We start from the raw sequence: 16,592 nt of genomic DNA, 5'->3' as shown, positions 1-16,592 counted from the left end.
TGAATAGGGCTCAAACAGGGAAATGCAAAAAATGAAATTTAGAATATTAAAGGGCAGGGGCTGGGGATATGGCCTAGTGGCAAGAGTGTTTGCCTCGTATACATGAGGCCCTGGGTTCAATTCCTCAGCACCACATATATACAGAAAACAGCCAGAAGTGGCGCTGTGGCTCAAGTGGCAGAGTGCTAGCCTTGAGCAAAAAGAAGCCAGGGACAGTGCTCAGGCCCTGAGTCCAAGGCCCAGGACTGGCAAAAAAAAAAAAAAAAAAAAAAAAAAAAGAATATTAAAGGGCAAACAGCTATCTATATCAATAATTTATTTAGACAAATTTTTATAGAAAAATCATTTACAGCTCAAGACCTCAAGTATGAATTTTCCTCCCCCAGGAGGCTAGACAAGCAACAAATAGAAATTAATGACATAAATCATTTATCAACTCATCTCACTATTGATACTAGTAAAGTATGGCAGGAAATTCTAAACTGAGAATCTTCACTAACTGAAAAATGATTTTAAAATATTCATCTCCTTGGTTAGGCTACACATAAATCATTTTGTATTTTTTTGTTTTGTTTTCATTTTTTGCCAGTCCTGGGGCTTGAACTCAGGGCCTGAACACTGTCCCTGAGCTTCTTTTTGCTCAAGGCTAGCACTCTACCACTTGAGCCTACAGCACCACTTCCAGCTTTTTCTATATATGTGGTGCTGAGAAATAAAACTCAGGGCTTCATGAATATGAGGCAAGTACTCTACCACTAGGCCATATTCCCAGCCCCTCATTTTGTATTTTTTTAACCACAGAGCTAACAGTTATTCCCAAACAGACTGAGTGACAGGAAAACACAAAGCATAAAAATGAGTGATGTGTTCTGATGAGAGGAAAGAGAGTGATGGGAGGGGGGAAAATGAGGGAGGAGGTAACAAATTGTACAGGAAATATACCCACTGCCTTATGTATGAAACTGTGACCCGTCTGTACATCACTTTGACAATAAGTAATTATTTTTAAAAAAAAAAAAAGAAAGAAAGAAAGAGTGATGGAAGACAAATGATATTGGAATACATGGTGACTATGTATGCAGAGATGGCACGAGGACTCCCTCTGAACACTTATACAATTGAGCGTGAGAGACAGGAAAAGAGAGCAATAGAGGAGAGTCAATCTGATCAAAGTGAGGTACTATGGTACAAAACCCTTGCACAATTACTATACACTAAAATGGTAAAAACAATGAATGATGGGAAAGTAAAACAGGTTCTGTTGAGAATAAATATAGAAGTACTTCATATGTACATATGGAAATAGAAGAATGAAGTCTGTTGAAATTGAAGAAAGGAGAAAGGAAAATAGGGGAGAAAGACAGAGGTGGGTACATGTGATTGGGGTAATTATATGCACGCATAGAAATATCACATGAAAAGGCCTCTTGTGCAGCAAATAGCTGCTAAATATAAAACTATTTTTAAAATTTGGCTGATCTGAGCCACAGAAAATGAGTGAGTATGGGACTTTGAGATATTCAAAAGGAAAAATAAAAACTATTCATAACCATATTTGTAAAAATACTTGGGTAGAGAAGGAATGTGGATTAGTGGTTGGTATGGTAACATAAGTAGAAGTAACCCATAGAAAGTACAAGATGAAGTAGACACATAGACAGAAAAGAATGAAAGGACAGGACAATTTCAAGACTACATTTTTTGTTAGTTGTTTTTTTTTTACAAAAACTTGGTAAATAAGACAATTTACTTTACTTTTCTTTGTACTTTGATGAGGGGGAAATAACAGTCTGGTGACCATAATTTCATTGTTTATAAAGAACAAATAAATGAAGCTGAGCACCAATGGCTCATGCCTGTAATCAAAGCTGAGATCTGAGGATCACAGTTCAAAGTCAGCCCAGACAGGAAAAAGTCTGTGAGACACATCTCTAAATGGCCATCAGAAAGCCAGAAGTGGAGCAGTGGCTCAAGTGGTAGAGTGCTAGGCTAGCCTTCAGGACAAGAGCTCAGGGACAGAGCCCACACCCTAAGTCCAAGCCTCAGAAACGAAACATAAACACGAACACACACACACACACACACACACACACACACACACACACACACACACACTTACTTTTTAAAGAAATTTTAAACCCCAGATGTCTAGGAAGTACCTTCCAGAGAAAATAGAGACTATTTAAAAAGTGGGTATTAGTTCCATCTCAGACAAAATAGCTTGAAACTCTACAGAAATGTTTGTATTTACATTCACAAATCTATGCATCTAACACACCTCTTGAAAGAAACATATCTGGCTTTGCTACTTGGCTCATTATTTCTGGACTGTTAACATTCATTTCTTGTTTTACCTCAGGATCCAAGTTCCTGAAAACATACATTCTTGTCTTCTCCATCATTGCAAACAAATCAGGATTATCCTTGGCCCACTTCATATCCCAGACATCTTTCCGCTCCAGTTTCAACAACTCTCCAATTACTTGCTGTCCTGTACTGTCAGTTACTCGGGCATCCAAGTCAAAGAAAATGAGAACTCCTGAGATGTCTATGATAGCGAGACGGCTAGAAACAGTGCATTTGGAGGAACAGCAAGATGGGCAAAATTACTACCAGCAATCATGAGTGGAACCACACACAAAAGCAATTTATCAGAAAACTGGAATATGATAGAAATGGCTCTTAAACTTTTTAAATACATTGGACAGAAGGTATACATTGTTCTCCTTTTTGTTTCCTTAGAAAGAAAACATCCAGAGTTTAATCCAATTCCTATAAAAATATAATCTGTTCTACATTCACTCACTCACCTAAGTAGTATGCAAGATACTCCAGTTTGGTGAGCAAAAAATTTGTGCCAAGATTGCCATATTCCAACAGAGAAAAGCATTTAAACCAAATACAGTATAGTAAAACCACCCCCAAACTTTAAGACAAATTCATAACAAACACTCCTATCTTAATATTTACTATAAAAATCCAACTCTCCCCGTGAGGACAGTTCTCAGGCTCACCTAGAGTTGCAATTCAAGGACAACTGATAGGCTCGACAATGGAGGGAATACTTTTGGATCAGAGCGACGTTAGGAAGACTGTATCTCTGAATGGTTCCAGACTCACGACCCTGTGGAATTTACATTTGATTACTATGGTGTATGTACCATAACAAAGTTAGTTACCACCTCAGATCTCTCTGTATATCCATCCTTTTTTAAAAATCAAAGTAACATAGTCTTAATAAGTTCCCACTTCTAATTCAGAATCAGGTTACTATGTTTATCTCCTAATTTAATTTCAACCTTTTTTTTCAAATGGCTGAAAATGATCTAATTTGTTTTTCTCATAGTATTCAAGAAAGATGCCCAAAGCCTAGGTCCTTAGTAATACACAAGTCCTTACATCACAAAAGGAAAAAATATCTAAGGTTCTTTGAAGTTGTATAGGTTATTATATTATATACTAGGAGCTAAGATACAGAAAACACTTACTGAAATTAAATTTCACACATACGAAAAAAATCACTAAAGGATCATGTTATGAAACATCTGTTACTGAAAGTCTCAGTTTTATCTTATAGATCCCATTTGGTACTGTTTTAGCAAGGGGAAAGATGACCTAAAAGGAGCAATATTTCATACTTACAGTCCCTTAAAAATTCAGTGGATTCTAAAATAAAATAATTTAGGAATAACTTAATAATCCTAACTTTTTTGAAGCTATTATTGGTAGATGATTATGAGCCAGGAAATAATCTCTTAGTTGTATTGTTTAGTTTTCACTATATAGGTGCTTCTGGCTTTCAGCTAAATGTTAACAAATTCCCCGGTAATTTGGTGTGGTGATAAAGGAACTCATGTGAGCAACTGAGCACTAATATAAATACATAGCAAACACGGGTGAGTTTTTTTTTTAATGTTTAAAGTAAGTTTCATAGGCCAGTAAGTTATTTTAAATAAATACTTGCAACATGTAACTCACTACTTTATACAACATATTGTGCTCCTGAAGAACTATATTCAGTGAAACAAGTAAGTACTGCCTAGATTTCAGTTGCATCTGTCTGGTCTTCTACCAACAGTTTTCAGAAAGATGAGTTTTCTGTCCTTACTATGCTTGAGTGTCTGTCAAAGGATCCCACTTGAAGAAAACTGGCCCAGGGAAGTTTGTGTCTGTGTACTGTACTATAATAAAATGGAACTCAGTAATAAAAAAAAAAGGAACAATATTTTGAGTATTAGGGTGTGTGTGTGTGTGTGTGTGTGTGTGTGTGTGTGTGTGTGTGTGTGTGTAAAATACATGTTTCCATGCAACTCTGGGCAACCACCAAGGCTGATGATGTGAGCAATAAGGGCGACAGGAGAGAGCACAGTTTTCAAGCTGTGCTGTGCCTTGAGCCACAGCAATAGGAACCACAAGCCACCACACACCCAGTCTCCACCTCTTCCCTTTTTAACCAGAGCAGCACTGCGTCTGCAGCCCAGTTCCTAAGAAGGACCAATCAGGAAGGTGGACTACTACAGAATACAATGCTCTTAAGAGCTTTTATCCCATAAAACTAACTAATGGCAACAACAAAAAAAAATACTATCAAGAACTGGAAATACATGCTATTGAGCCTTTATTTATGTAATTCAAATACAACTCTACCAGCCCTGCCATATTAAACATTTATTTCTAAAATTAATATTTTAAAATGCCAGAGCTCAAGTAAAGACACTATACTATTGATTCTACTGGAAAAAAAAATAGCAGAAACTTGCCAGGAACTTCTCAATTTTAATGTGTGGCAAACACCATCACCTCTTCATTCTAAGTCTTATGAAAGTCGCCAAAGCACTCACTTCAACCTGCAATATCAGGCTACATACAGAGGAAATGTAGTCCTAACTCCCACTGCACACTCTACCCACCCATCAACCCTTCCCAGAGCTCAGTCCACCTTCTCTGCTGGCCATGATTGTCTGCTTCTATAAACAACTATATTTGGAAGTGATTAATCATTTTTGAGGCAGGCTTTAAATTTTTCTCACCTCTTATGTGAGATGTAGGAAATCTGGGGTCCCCCACCAGATAATTCAAATCCAAAACTCATTGCTTTATCCTAGTTTTATCATTTAAACAATTTTAGTCATAAAGTAAATGTACTGAAACTTACCACAATTAGTGTCTTATCAGATGCAGTTATGGCACAAATTGGATCTCTTGTGCCCTAAAATCAATCAATCAATCAATCATTATTATTTCAAAAATATTCATTGAATGACTAATCTGGTACAAAATAGCATTAGTTCATTAAAAAGAATATGTCAAAATATATTAACAGAAATTTATTTACAGAACACATACTTTGTGTCAACACACCCTTTGTAAACTAAGCACTACCTCTGGGGATTACTTCGTGTCTACTGGGAAAGATGGTGAGCTAAACACATAATTAAAGACAGCATAATAAAAGAAGTATATGGGCTGGGAATATGGCCTACTGGTAAAGTGCTCGCCTAGTATACATGAAGCCCTAGGTTCTATTCCTCAGCACCACATATATAGAAAAAGCCAGAAGTGGTGCTGTGGCGCAAGAGGTAGTGTGCTAGCCCTGAGGAAAAAGAAGCCAGGGACAGTGCTCAGGCCCTGAGTCCATGCCCCAGGACTGGCAACAAAAATAAAAACAAACAAACAAATAAAAGAAGTATATAACTTACACTAACATTGTCAAAACCCTGAGCTTAGTGATAAAAGTTGGAATAAGAGCAGGACTAGCAAAATGCCAGTGGACAAGCAAAACAGCCCAGTACAGCAGCTCCCTAGACCTACCTCAAGGGAATTTGCTTAGTGAGAAAAGCCTATCTCAGCAGTTTATTTCAATGTAGTATTGTACAGGCTACTTACCACCACATATCATCTTTATTTTAGTCAGTTTTTAAAACTTAGGCAAAAGTTTTCAGAACAGGGCTGGGAACATGGCCTAGTGGCAAGAGTGCTTGCCTCCTACACATGAAGCTCTCAGTTCGATTCCCCAGCACCACATATATGGAAAATGGCCAGAAGGGGCACTGTGGCTCAGGTGGCAGAGTGCTAGCCTTGAGCAGGAAGAAGCCAGGGACAGTGCTCAGGCCCTGAGTCCAAGGCCCAGGACTGGTCAAAAAAAAAAGTTTTCAGAACAGAAGAATATTTAAAGAATCACTAAAATTATATCCTATTTGATAAGTTTTCTCGAAGTAAAATTATATTATATCCAAATACACAGATGTGAACAGTTATTGGCAAAATGAAAACCACCTACTTGAATGGCTTTTTTATAATCAAGAATGCCATCCACTGATCCAGAAGGAATATCATCAACATGATAAATTCTGTAAAAGCATGAAAAGAAAAACAGAATTTTAAGGAAAAGTTAAGGGTCATATTATTTCATAATCCCTAGAGCAATTAAAGAATTGGGTGACATCAGCAAATATTGTTACCTTAATATAGAAATTCTGATTGTTTTAAAGATTTCTAAGTCAGTCTCCTGACAGTGGAAACAATCTACCATGTGTTTACCAGTTATGTAAGTAGTGTGTTTCCAAAAGCTGCATATCTGAACACTGTGTTGTTCATTAGGCTGTAGGACTTTACCTTACTCTACCTGCCAGGAGTAACCTCTAATATGCCTATTTCTCTGTTGTTTATACATAATTTCCCTCCTATTTGTTTAGTAAAAGCAGAACTTCGATCAGTTTGTAGACTGTGCTGATGTAAAAACCTCCCCCTCCCACTCCAGGTCCCAAAGCTGCATTGCCAGCTCCCTGGTGCCTTCATCACAGTGTGTATTCACAGGCAACTGCAGCGTCACCCCCCGGCTCACTTGTCCACTGGCTCCCTTGTGGACGAGTGCTGGCAATCTCCAGTCCCTAACACACAGTCACAAACGGACAAGGGCTGCACAGTGTCTGCGGAGTAACTGGTAACATAAATGGAAATTTTGCAATTGCTAAAATATCCTAGACGAGGCTCTGAGGCTTTGGGAAAATTACTAGACTTCTCTTAGCCTCAGTTTTTCTCTCTATAAAATAATGGTAGCAATCTCTGCTCTGTAGCATTTCTGAAAGGCAAAAATCAGGTGATACTGGGAAATTACAAAAGCACCGAGCCCAAAATAGACAAGGGGTTCAAGAGACTATAGCTGTAATATAATCACAGGAAAAGCATGCCATTTTCTAAGTTTTGAAATACCATGAACTTTAATAACTGTTCATTTGGAATTGTAATTAATTATACTCTTGGACATAACAATATAAAAATTTTAATAAATTTAAGAGGTGTATTAAATGCAGGAAGATGTCTAAATTGGTAATATCTCTGCATTTTAATATATTGCTATTAAGCATACCTAGTTCAACAACAGGAAAGTCAAAGATTAGAATGGGAGATCCGTTGAGAGATCATGTGTTCTGGCTCCTTCTCTTTAAACAAGAAAGGTACAAAGCAGTCCTATTGGAACCACAGGTCCAGAGTTAAAATAAACCTGCCTCTATATCCCATGGGAACCAAGGGGTCTAAAGTTAAATAAACCTGCCTTTCCTCTAGAAATTGATGCAAGAATCATCTCACCCTTCTAGAGACATAGGTTAGTACCATTAACCCATGGCTCCATTTAGCCTTAGTTAGACACCTGAACCTCAACCATATGCCAGTATACCATAATAAACCTAATAAGTAAGAGTGAGTGAAGATAGCCATTTCCAGTCTTCAAGGATTTCCCTTTATTACACTATGCTACCTCTCCTTTGTTTTGATAAAGTAGAAAAGACCAATTTAAAAGACAAATTAATGAAACAATATTTCTACCAATCAATGCAATTTATATTTCTCATTAATGATAATTAACTATGTCTAGTTTAAATGTGACAAGATTGTGTATCAAAAGAAATACCTCTCTCTTCCTTCTTTTCGAGATCGTGTGATCTGATTAATTTCCAGTGCTGTGAGTTTCTTTGCCACACGGTATTGCCAGGTATAAAATGCTTCTTTTGAAGCTGCTATCACATGGGTTTTGGTCATTGCAACAAACAGTGGTACTATTAAACAGAGCACATTAAGACAATTATGTCATTATACAGAATCAAAGAATGTGCTGCAGCACACTATATAAATCATGGAGTCTGTCTGACTCACTTTACAATCTACCCACAGTTTCAAAACACCTCCCACAGTCTTCAAAGCAGAAAAGAATCAAAAGATTATAAGATCATACGAAAACACTAACTCAAATAGATCAAATGCCCAAATGCAGGAGCTAAAACTATAGAACACTTTTTTAAAAATTTAGACATGTCTTAGATACGATGCCAAACATACAAGTAACAAATTGGGCTTCCTCAAATTAAAAAAAATGACACCATGAAGAAAATGAAAAGACAAACCATAAAATGGAAAATATTTACAAATCATATGTCTAACAAGGAATCAGATCTCAAATATATGATTTCATAGTTCATTTTTACATCGTGTATACAGAATACGATGACTGCATCTCCTTATAATGAACTCTTAAAATTCAGTAGTAAGAGACAAATAGCCCAATTTAAAAAATAGGTAAAAGATACAAGTAGATAGTTCTCCAATGGTGATGTACAAATAACCATGAAGCAGATGAAAAGATGGCAAACATCATCAGCCATCAGGAAGTGCAAATGAAAGCCACCATGAGCTAGCACTTGACTACTGTCCACTAGGACAGCCAGAGTCAGAGTCAGACAGTGACAGTGATGACCAGGACGTGAAGGAATGCTGAATTAGTCAAATCCACTTTGAAAGAGGTTGGCAGTCCCTCGACGTGTTAAATGTAGAGTTATTATCTGCCCTAACCAGCGCCAGGTATAAACTGAAAAGAAATTAAATACACATCCATTAGAGATGTGATTTCCGTGCTGTAATGGGAGTCTTATTTGTGAGAGAAGAAAAACAAAGGATGTTAGGACAGCAAGAACATCTTTATAAATGGGTTAAACTTTTAATGACAACTATGTGAATAAAATTAAACTGCTATAAAAACATATGTCCAAACTCATACACAAATGTTAATAATATCGTTATTCACAATATTCAAAAAACAGAAATAAAAGTCCTGGCACTGGAGCCATGCCTCTAATCCTAGATACTCAGAAGGCTGAGATCTGAAGATCATGGCTCAAAGCTGATCCAAGCAAAAAAGCCTGTAAGAATCTTATTTCCAATTAATCTTACCAAAAGGCCAGAAGTAAAGTTGTGGCTCAAGTAGTAGATTGGTAGCCTTGAACAAAAAAGCCAGGAACAGCACCCAGGCCCTGAACCCTCAGTTCAAGCTTGTGGACCAACATGCATGTGTGCGCGCATGTGCACACAAAGCATACTTTCATTAAGTAATGAATAAATGGATAATTGAAATCCAGCCCTTCTTCCCTTGTTCCTTATGTCTTATATATCTCCATGGTGGCCTAGAAAATTCTCCTAACTTCACTGCTAATTAGGAACATATCTTCCAAAGAGGTAGTTTTCTCATCTGTTCTATTTCTTAGAGAATATTTAATTGAGTTCTTACTGTGTGAACTTTTATGAACTATATGGAACTCATCAAATACAATTATACTTTAAAAAACTAAGGTGGGAAAAATAGCTCATCCACAACCACAAAATGCAAAATAAATACTACAAAATTAAATATATATTCACATAAAAGTAAAAACACTCCTCAATATAAGATAGTTTTAGTGCTGTTTTCTAAATTCATGAATACTTAAAGCTGTATAACATTTTCTATTACTAGCCAAAGTAATGATTAGTATGGTCAGAACAAAAGTATTATGTTAAATAGAAGCAATCATTTATGGAGTTCAAGGCACAAAGCTTTCTTTTTTTGTTTGTTTTTTTTTGGGGGGGGGTTGTATTTTTCTGCCAATCCTGGGGCTTGAACTCAGGGCCAGAGCACTGACCCTGGCTTCTTTTTGCTTAAGGCTAGCCCTCTACGACTTGAGCCACTGCATCACTTCCGGCTCTTTCTGTTTATGTGGTGCTGAGGAATTGAACCCAGGGCTTCATGCATGCTAGGCAAGCACTCTACAGCTAAGCCCCAGGCACAGTGTTTTGAATCTAGGACAAAGAGAGCAAGACTTGCCTAATGCTATGATGTTATTTGAGGATATTAACAATTTGAGCGTTCTAATTCAATAGTTTTATATTCTAAGCAACAGTATAATTGACTCGTTTAATTTTTTTCATTACAATTAATAAGATTTTTTTCTTCTATTCAAAATGTATACTGTTGATGACCTCTAGAGGGAGCACAAAGCCTTTCTTGGAAAGAACAAAAGACAATGGCAGCTAAGCCTCCAGAGGGCATTCACGCCTGGCCCATTGTGTTCTTTCAAGGACATTAAATACTACTAAGACATTTACTTAATAAAAATTTGGTAAATTTCATCATGAATACTCTGAAGTTGGCAACTATTATAGGCCTAGTGTGACTTGAAGTAAGTGTGTAAACATTTACTACCTTCTGTCTGGGAAAACATTATTTTTCCTACACATATAAAAGCACTTTTCCAACTATGGGTTTAACCACAATTACACACACTCATGCTCTTTCTTTTGGATACATCCTAAATACTTCCCCAAAGGTTGACAGTTAAAGTCAAAATCAAAATGTAAGTGATTCAAAGAAGAACCAGACTTCTCAAATTCAAAACACAGCCATTTGTTAACTGTGGTCCTGGATAAATTATTTGTCATCTGAACCTTAGTTTTACCTGTTGTAAATGGAAGGTGATAATGATACCAAGCCTATAGGGTTGTTTTAATAATTCAAGGAGAAAAATCAGCATAAAGTATAGCATGGTGTCTGGCAAAAATACATAATAATTACCAGGCAACCAATATGTAGGGCAGGCAATACTGTCAACATTTAGAAGATAAGAAAGAAAAGAAAAACAAAACGTGGCATGCGTAACTATAATTTGCCTATGTCATATCACTAGAAAATGGCAGAGCTGCATACAATCCAGTCACTGTAGCTCCAGGATCAGTACCTTACCCACCGGAGCCAGCTGGCCCTTTAAAAGGCTAGGAAATGGTACCTAGGGTTGACATTGGTACTTCTATTATCTAAAATGTACACATTCCCCAAACAAACACAAATATATCTAAAACATAAGTTCTTTAGTATAATACAGTAGCAATTTCATGGGTAAATAATGACGTTTCTATAACATTTGACAGATCTGTAAGGTATATGTTACACCTAGATGAAGCCTCTGAGAAAAAAAAGCTCAAAGAGAACCTCATAACTGACTCAAATACTTCACATCTGGAAAGAAAAAAATCTAAAGCTCTACAAAGATTATTGGAGAAAAAAAATAATTATGCTTCCATTAACTGAACTTGGTAATGCTAACAGGTAACCATTACCAGCCAAGCTAGGATGTAAAATAGTTGGAAACAATTTAGGAATTCATAAATAAGGAAAAGCTGCTTGTAATAATTTAATACTGAGTGGAAGGAATGCCTGTCTGCCATGTTCCCCCACTCTCCATGTAGTTACTTCTTAGCCATTTTAAAAAGCAGGTGAACTGAAATTATGCTGAAGTGTTTTCAGCAAGATCTTGCTCTGGACAACATGGGGAAAGTTCAGGCTCAGGCTGCCCAGGTGACCTGCACTTTCCAGCCACTTTTTATGCCTTCATTTCCCTAAGAACAGTATCTCCTCTCTTTAAAATAGCACCTGAGGAAGCACTCAATTCACACACAGCCCAAGTGCAGCCTTCTCTAAGTAAAAAAGTTGCCTTGGCTTCCTCACTAGCCACCCTCCATTTGTCCAGCACCTGTACACTGCAGGGGGACAAGTCACAGCTCCACGCACTGACCGCAGCTCAGCTATGTGCTTCAACATTCTAGAAGAAGTGTCACCATTTACTTCTCATGTCTCCTAGGGGCCACTACAGGTATGGGAAACAGATACACTCGGTGATGACTTGCTAAATGCTCACTTACTATTTGCATGATAAAAAAAATACATAACTGTGCATTCGAGAATCATTTGTTATGTGTTCAGCACATTGTCAGGTACGAGGGATATGGGAATTAACCAGGTACAGATCTTTAAGAAGTTTAAAGGCTAATCAATAACCACTATGCAGGGAAAGAAGTGCTCTGGAGGAAAGTACAGCAGAGCATGTGAGGACTCCACAGAATAGCATCCAAGAGGCGACGCAAACTCCCACATGGAGTACCACAGAGCCCCACAAACCACACTGCCATGGTATGTAAGGATCCTACGCAGTTGGGCATGGTAGCTCAAGCTACTTGGGAGGCAGAGATAGAGGACTGCAGTTGAAGCCCAACCTGGGAATAAAAGTTCCCAAGGCCCCATCTCCACGAATGGCTGGGTGCTGCAGTGCACAGCTGTTATCCCTGCTCTAGGAAAAGCACCATGGCTCGGTGCAATGTGTCTGTCATCCCCAGCAGCGTGAGAAGCACAAGGATCGCTGCTCAGGCTGGCCCAGGCTGGCCCAGACATAAAGGGAAACCATACCTCAAAAATCACCAAGGCAGAAAGGGGCCGGAGGTGTGGTTCAAGTGGTAGAGCAGCTCCCCCCGCCCCCCCAAGCATAAGCTCTGAGTCTACTCCCAAGTGCCCTTAAAATAGATTCTACAGGAATTGTCGAGAGAAGAAACAGCAAAACAAAAACAGCACCTCACTGTTGTTTTTCTCTCCATTCTTCTGAAAATTGGTTTTAGAAACACTAGGAAGAAATTTTACAGGATATGTGGGGCGGGGAGGGAGTTAAATCTTTGGCTGTTTGCTGCAGAGCAGTGAAAGAACTGTTTGTTAAAATTTCTGCCTGTAAGACTGTTTTAAAAAGTTTTAAGACTCATAAATACAAATCAGGCACTCAAGTATTTGCCATTTTATGAAAGGAAAAGATTTAAATTTTATGTTTAAAAGTCTACCTGAGCCAGGTGTGGTGGCTGATGCCTGGAACTCTAACGACTGAGGAAGCTGAGACCAGGATGAACGTGATCTGAGCACAGACCCGGCAAAAGAACCTGCGAAGCGCCCGTGTGGGGACTGAGCCCTAGTTGGGGGAGGTGGCACACACCTATTATCCTAGCTACCCAGGAAGAGTAACAGGAGGACCATGCTCCAGGCCAGTCAAGTAAGAAGCAAAACCCTACTCAAAAACCAAAAATGCAAAAAGGGACAGGAACATGGCTTACACAAGAGGCTGCCCGCCTGCCAAGCACAAGTTTCGGATTCCAAATCCTATACTGCCCCAAAAACAGTCTGGATAAAAATTAGTTGGATTCTCACCCTATCACCATGAGATTCAACATGAAAATTTTTTATGTTAAAAGAAAAAGAATATAATCTGAAGATCTACAGAATTTAACCTAGAATGGCTGTTTGTTATGAGTCTAATAGAGATATTCAAATGACACACCTTCAATAATTATAACCTAAGCCTTTAGCAAGGAATTGTAACAGACATAATATTTATATATTTTATACATAAAAATGTAACAATGAATATTAGGCAGGAAGGCTCACTATCTAAGTGAGTGAGCTATCATATCAAGACCCTAAACATGGAGTATGAAGTCTCTGAGGCCAAAAATACTTGCTGCTATCACTCTAGAAGACATTAACATTTCAATGTTAAGACTGAATGTCTCGGGCTAGGAATATGGCCTAGTGGCAAGAGTGTTTGCCTCATATACATGAAGCCCTAGCTAGGTTCGATTCCCCAGCACCACATATGTAGAAAATGGCCAGAAGTGGCACTGTGGCTCAAGTGGCAGAGTGCTAGCCTTGAGCAAAAAGAAGCCAGGGACAGTGCTCAGGCCCTGAGTCCAAGGCCCAGGACTGTCAAAAAAAAAAAAAAAAAAAGACTGAATGTCTCAGTCTGGGAATGTGGCCTAGTGGTAGAGTGCTTGCCTAGCATAAATGAAGCCCTGGGTTTGATTCCTCAGAACCACATATACAGAAAAAAGCCAGAAGTGGCGCTGTGGCTCAAGTGGCAGAGGGCCAGCCTTGACCATAAAGAAGCCAGGGACAGTGCTCAGGCCCTGAGTTCAAGCCCCAGGACTGGAACAACAACAAAAAAAGAAAGAATGCAAGACTGAAAGTCTCATTCAAAAATAAAAAACAGACTAGCTTTCATAGTCAGAAAACAATTTAGTGAGTGCTTCATTTTTTATACTGAATAATTTGGGTCACACTATAGCTAAAATGCTACCATGCACTTTAAAAGAAACCATTACTTTTGAAAGTTATAATGAAATGGCAATAAAAGATTTCTAAATGATTTTAGCAACTCTCTTTGAATAAAATTTGGAATTTTTAATGATTTACTTTCATAGCTATTGGATAGAGGAAAGGGTAAAACTAAAATTATAAATATATTCTGAAAACAAAAATGGGTATTTTTAAGCTGTCCCTATTAATAGACTCATTTCATTAGAAAACTCTGGAAAAGTCAAACATATTTTATAAGCAGCTGAAGTGTTTTTATGGAAGAGAGGTATTTACTAGCAGTTTATTAATAATAAAAGTGGTTTGAGCACAAAATTCTTTCTACAATCCTGAGTTTATTACACACTAATCATTATGCTGCATACCAATTCCTTTACAATTATACTTCCCATGTAAAGCAAATGAAGACAATATGGGTTTTAGTTAGAGTAGCCTTGCTATTTCCTGTACTAACCAAGATGATTCTGAGAGTGAAATGGGCTATTAGCAATTTTGTCATAAGCCAGCATGACAACACATATCTATAATCCCAGCACTAAAAGGGATAAGGCAGGAACATCACTAGTTTCAGGCCTGTGAGTCCCAGGCCAGCCTACGCTACACAGCAAATCCCAGTGTGAAAGTATTTTTTTAAAAACCTACCATGAGAACAAGAACCAACTACAAGTATGGCCATCATTATTTTAAAATATACTTTTCTAGTGGGCTGGGGATATGGCCTAGTGGCAAGAGTGCTTGCCTTGTATACATGAGGCCCTGGGTTCAATTCCCCAGCGCCACATATACAGAAAATGGCCAGAAGTGGCGCTGTGGCTCAAGTGATAGAGTGCTAGCCTTGAGCAAAAAGAAGCCAGGGACAGTGCTCAGGCCCTGAGTTCAAGGCCCAGGACTGGCAAAAAAAAAAAAAAAAACTTTTCTAATTAATACTACTGTTATGTTTTTTAATTAGTGCTACCCATAAAGCCTGAAGAGGAAAGAAATATTAACATTTCCTTACCAATATCAATGTATTTGGGATCCAAGGGTGTGCCAATAGAATTACAGAGAACTAGCACAAACTGTGAACAAATAAAACAAAAAGAAAATCAAAGCTCTTACTTATGAATGACAAGGGAAATACTTAACATATATATACATCATGCTTATCTTTTCTAGCTGGGAAATAATTAAAATTTCTAGGTACAAAGAATGATAGACAAAACAAGCAAGCTAATCCACAGCAGTGACTATGAAAAAGAACATGAATTCAAATTAAGCGAAGACAACGTTCTCAATCTAAGGGAGCAGTGAGGTCCTAAGAATCACAGTACAGGCCACTCCACCACACTTCCAGCTCCTTTTATGCTCTAATCAGCTGAGTAAGAGCTAACAGAGTTTGTTACCGTTGCACCAAATGTCTCCATCTCATTCTCCTCCTTGAAGCAATACATAAATGACATATGAGAAATTCAGAAAATTTCAGTTAATTCAGGAAAAACATAATCCGACCTGGTAAAAAAAACAACCTAGCTACAAATAATTGTCAATAACAAATGTTAGGAAAATACTCAAGCACAATGCACTTTAGCACATGTTACTCATCAATGCTTGTTTCTTTTTTTTCACTGAATCACTTTTACTGTATCTTGTACTTACAATACTTTTTTAATTAGATGTTTTCCACAAATAATCCCAAACAAATCAATTATCTGCCATTGTCAGTGATTTTTTTCTTTTTTATCATCTCAATGAAAATTTAATTCATTTCATAATATTATGATATGAAGTATACTAAGACATCATAACTTACTCTTCTACTACTTAAAATAAGCTACTTACTACCACAAAACATCAGAAATAAATTGTTTAATTTCCTGTTCATTTTCATCAGTGACAATATTGATAATTTTAAGAATCAAAAAATTCCACAAACTTACTAAAACTGGCAATCCCCCAACTTCCTATTCCCTTCTCTCTTTATTAATTCTTCCTTTTGCTACTGACCTCCACAAATCTAAGTGACATGTTATAGTGCAACCTATTTTGCGGCTTCAATTTGTTGCCTTCCTATGAAAGATAAGCACTTGTCTTCTTTTTCCATTTCCTTTCCCACCCATCAATCCCCTCTGTAACTGGAGGGTACTGAGGATGAACTTGGGGTCTGTACCACGTGAGCCAGGCCCCAGGCAACTTTCCACTTGTAACATAACCTTCCCACAACTGAATTTAGGTTCAGGGTTTGGAGGCATGGCTCAAGTGGTACAACACCAGCCAATGAGAGACAGCATCAGACACCAAGTTCAAGTCCTGGTTGGTCTCTAAAAAAATTAAAAACCACAAGAATTTA

At 37.8% G+C, this 16,592-nt stretch overlaps 1 protein-coding gene across 1 annotated transcript in view; it reads right to left on the bottom strand.

Moving 5' to 3' along the window:
- The window catches only part of Wdr35 (WD repeat domain 35), a 46,615-nt gene that overhangs the window by 14,182 nt on the left and 15,841 nt on the right, over positions 1-16,592 (bottom strand). The window contains exons 11-16 of the mRNA XM_048353361.1: positions 15,264-15,324; positions 7,913-8,057; positions 6,281-6,350; positions 5,156-5,209; positions 3,015-3,124; positions 2,355-2,565 (exon numbers count right to left, since the gene is read on the bottom strand). Of these exons, the coding sequence (XP_048209318.1) occupies positions 2,355-2,565; positions 3,015-3,124; positions 5,156-5,209; positions 6,281-6,350; positions 7,913-8,057; positions 15,264-15,324 (651 nt within the window). The remainder of the gene's footprint in view (positions 1-2,354; positions 2,566-3,014; positions 3,125-5,155; positions 5,210-6,280; positions 6,351-7,912; positions 8,058-15,263; positions 15,325-16,592) is intronic.

This window comes from Perognathus longimembris, chromosome 8 (assembly GCF_023159225.1).
Source record: "Perognathus longimembris pacificus isolate PPM17 chromosome 8, ASM2315922v1, whole genome shotgun sequence".
Lineage (NCBI taxonomy): Eukaryota > Metazoa > Chordata > Mammalia > Rodentia > Heteromyidae > Perognathus > Perognathus longimembris.
The sequence above is the reverse complement of the archived record's forward strand: the minus strand, read 5'-3'. Positions and strand labels throughout refer to the sequence as shown.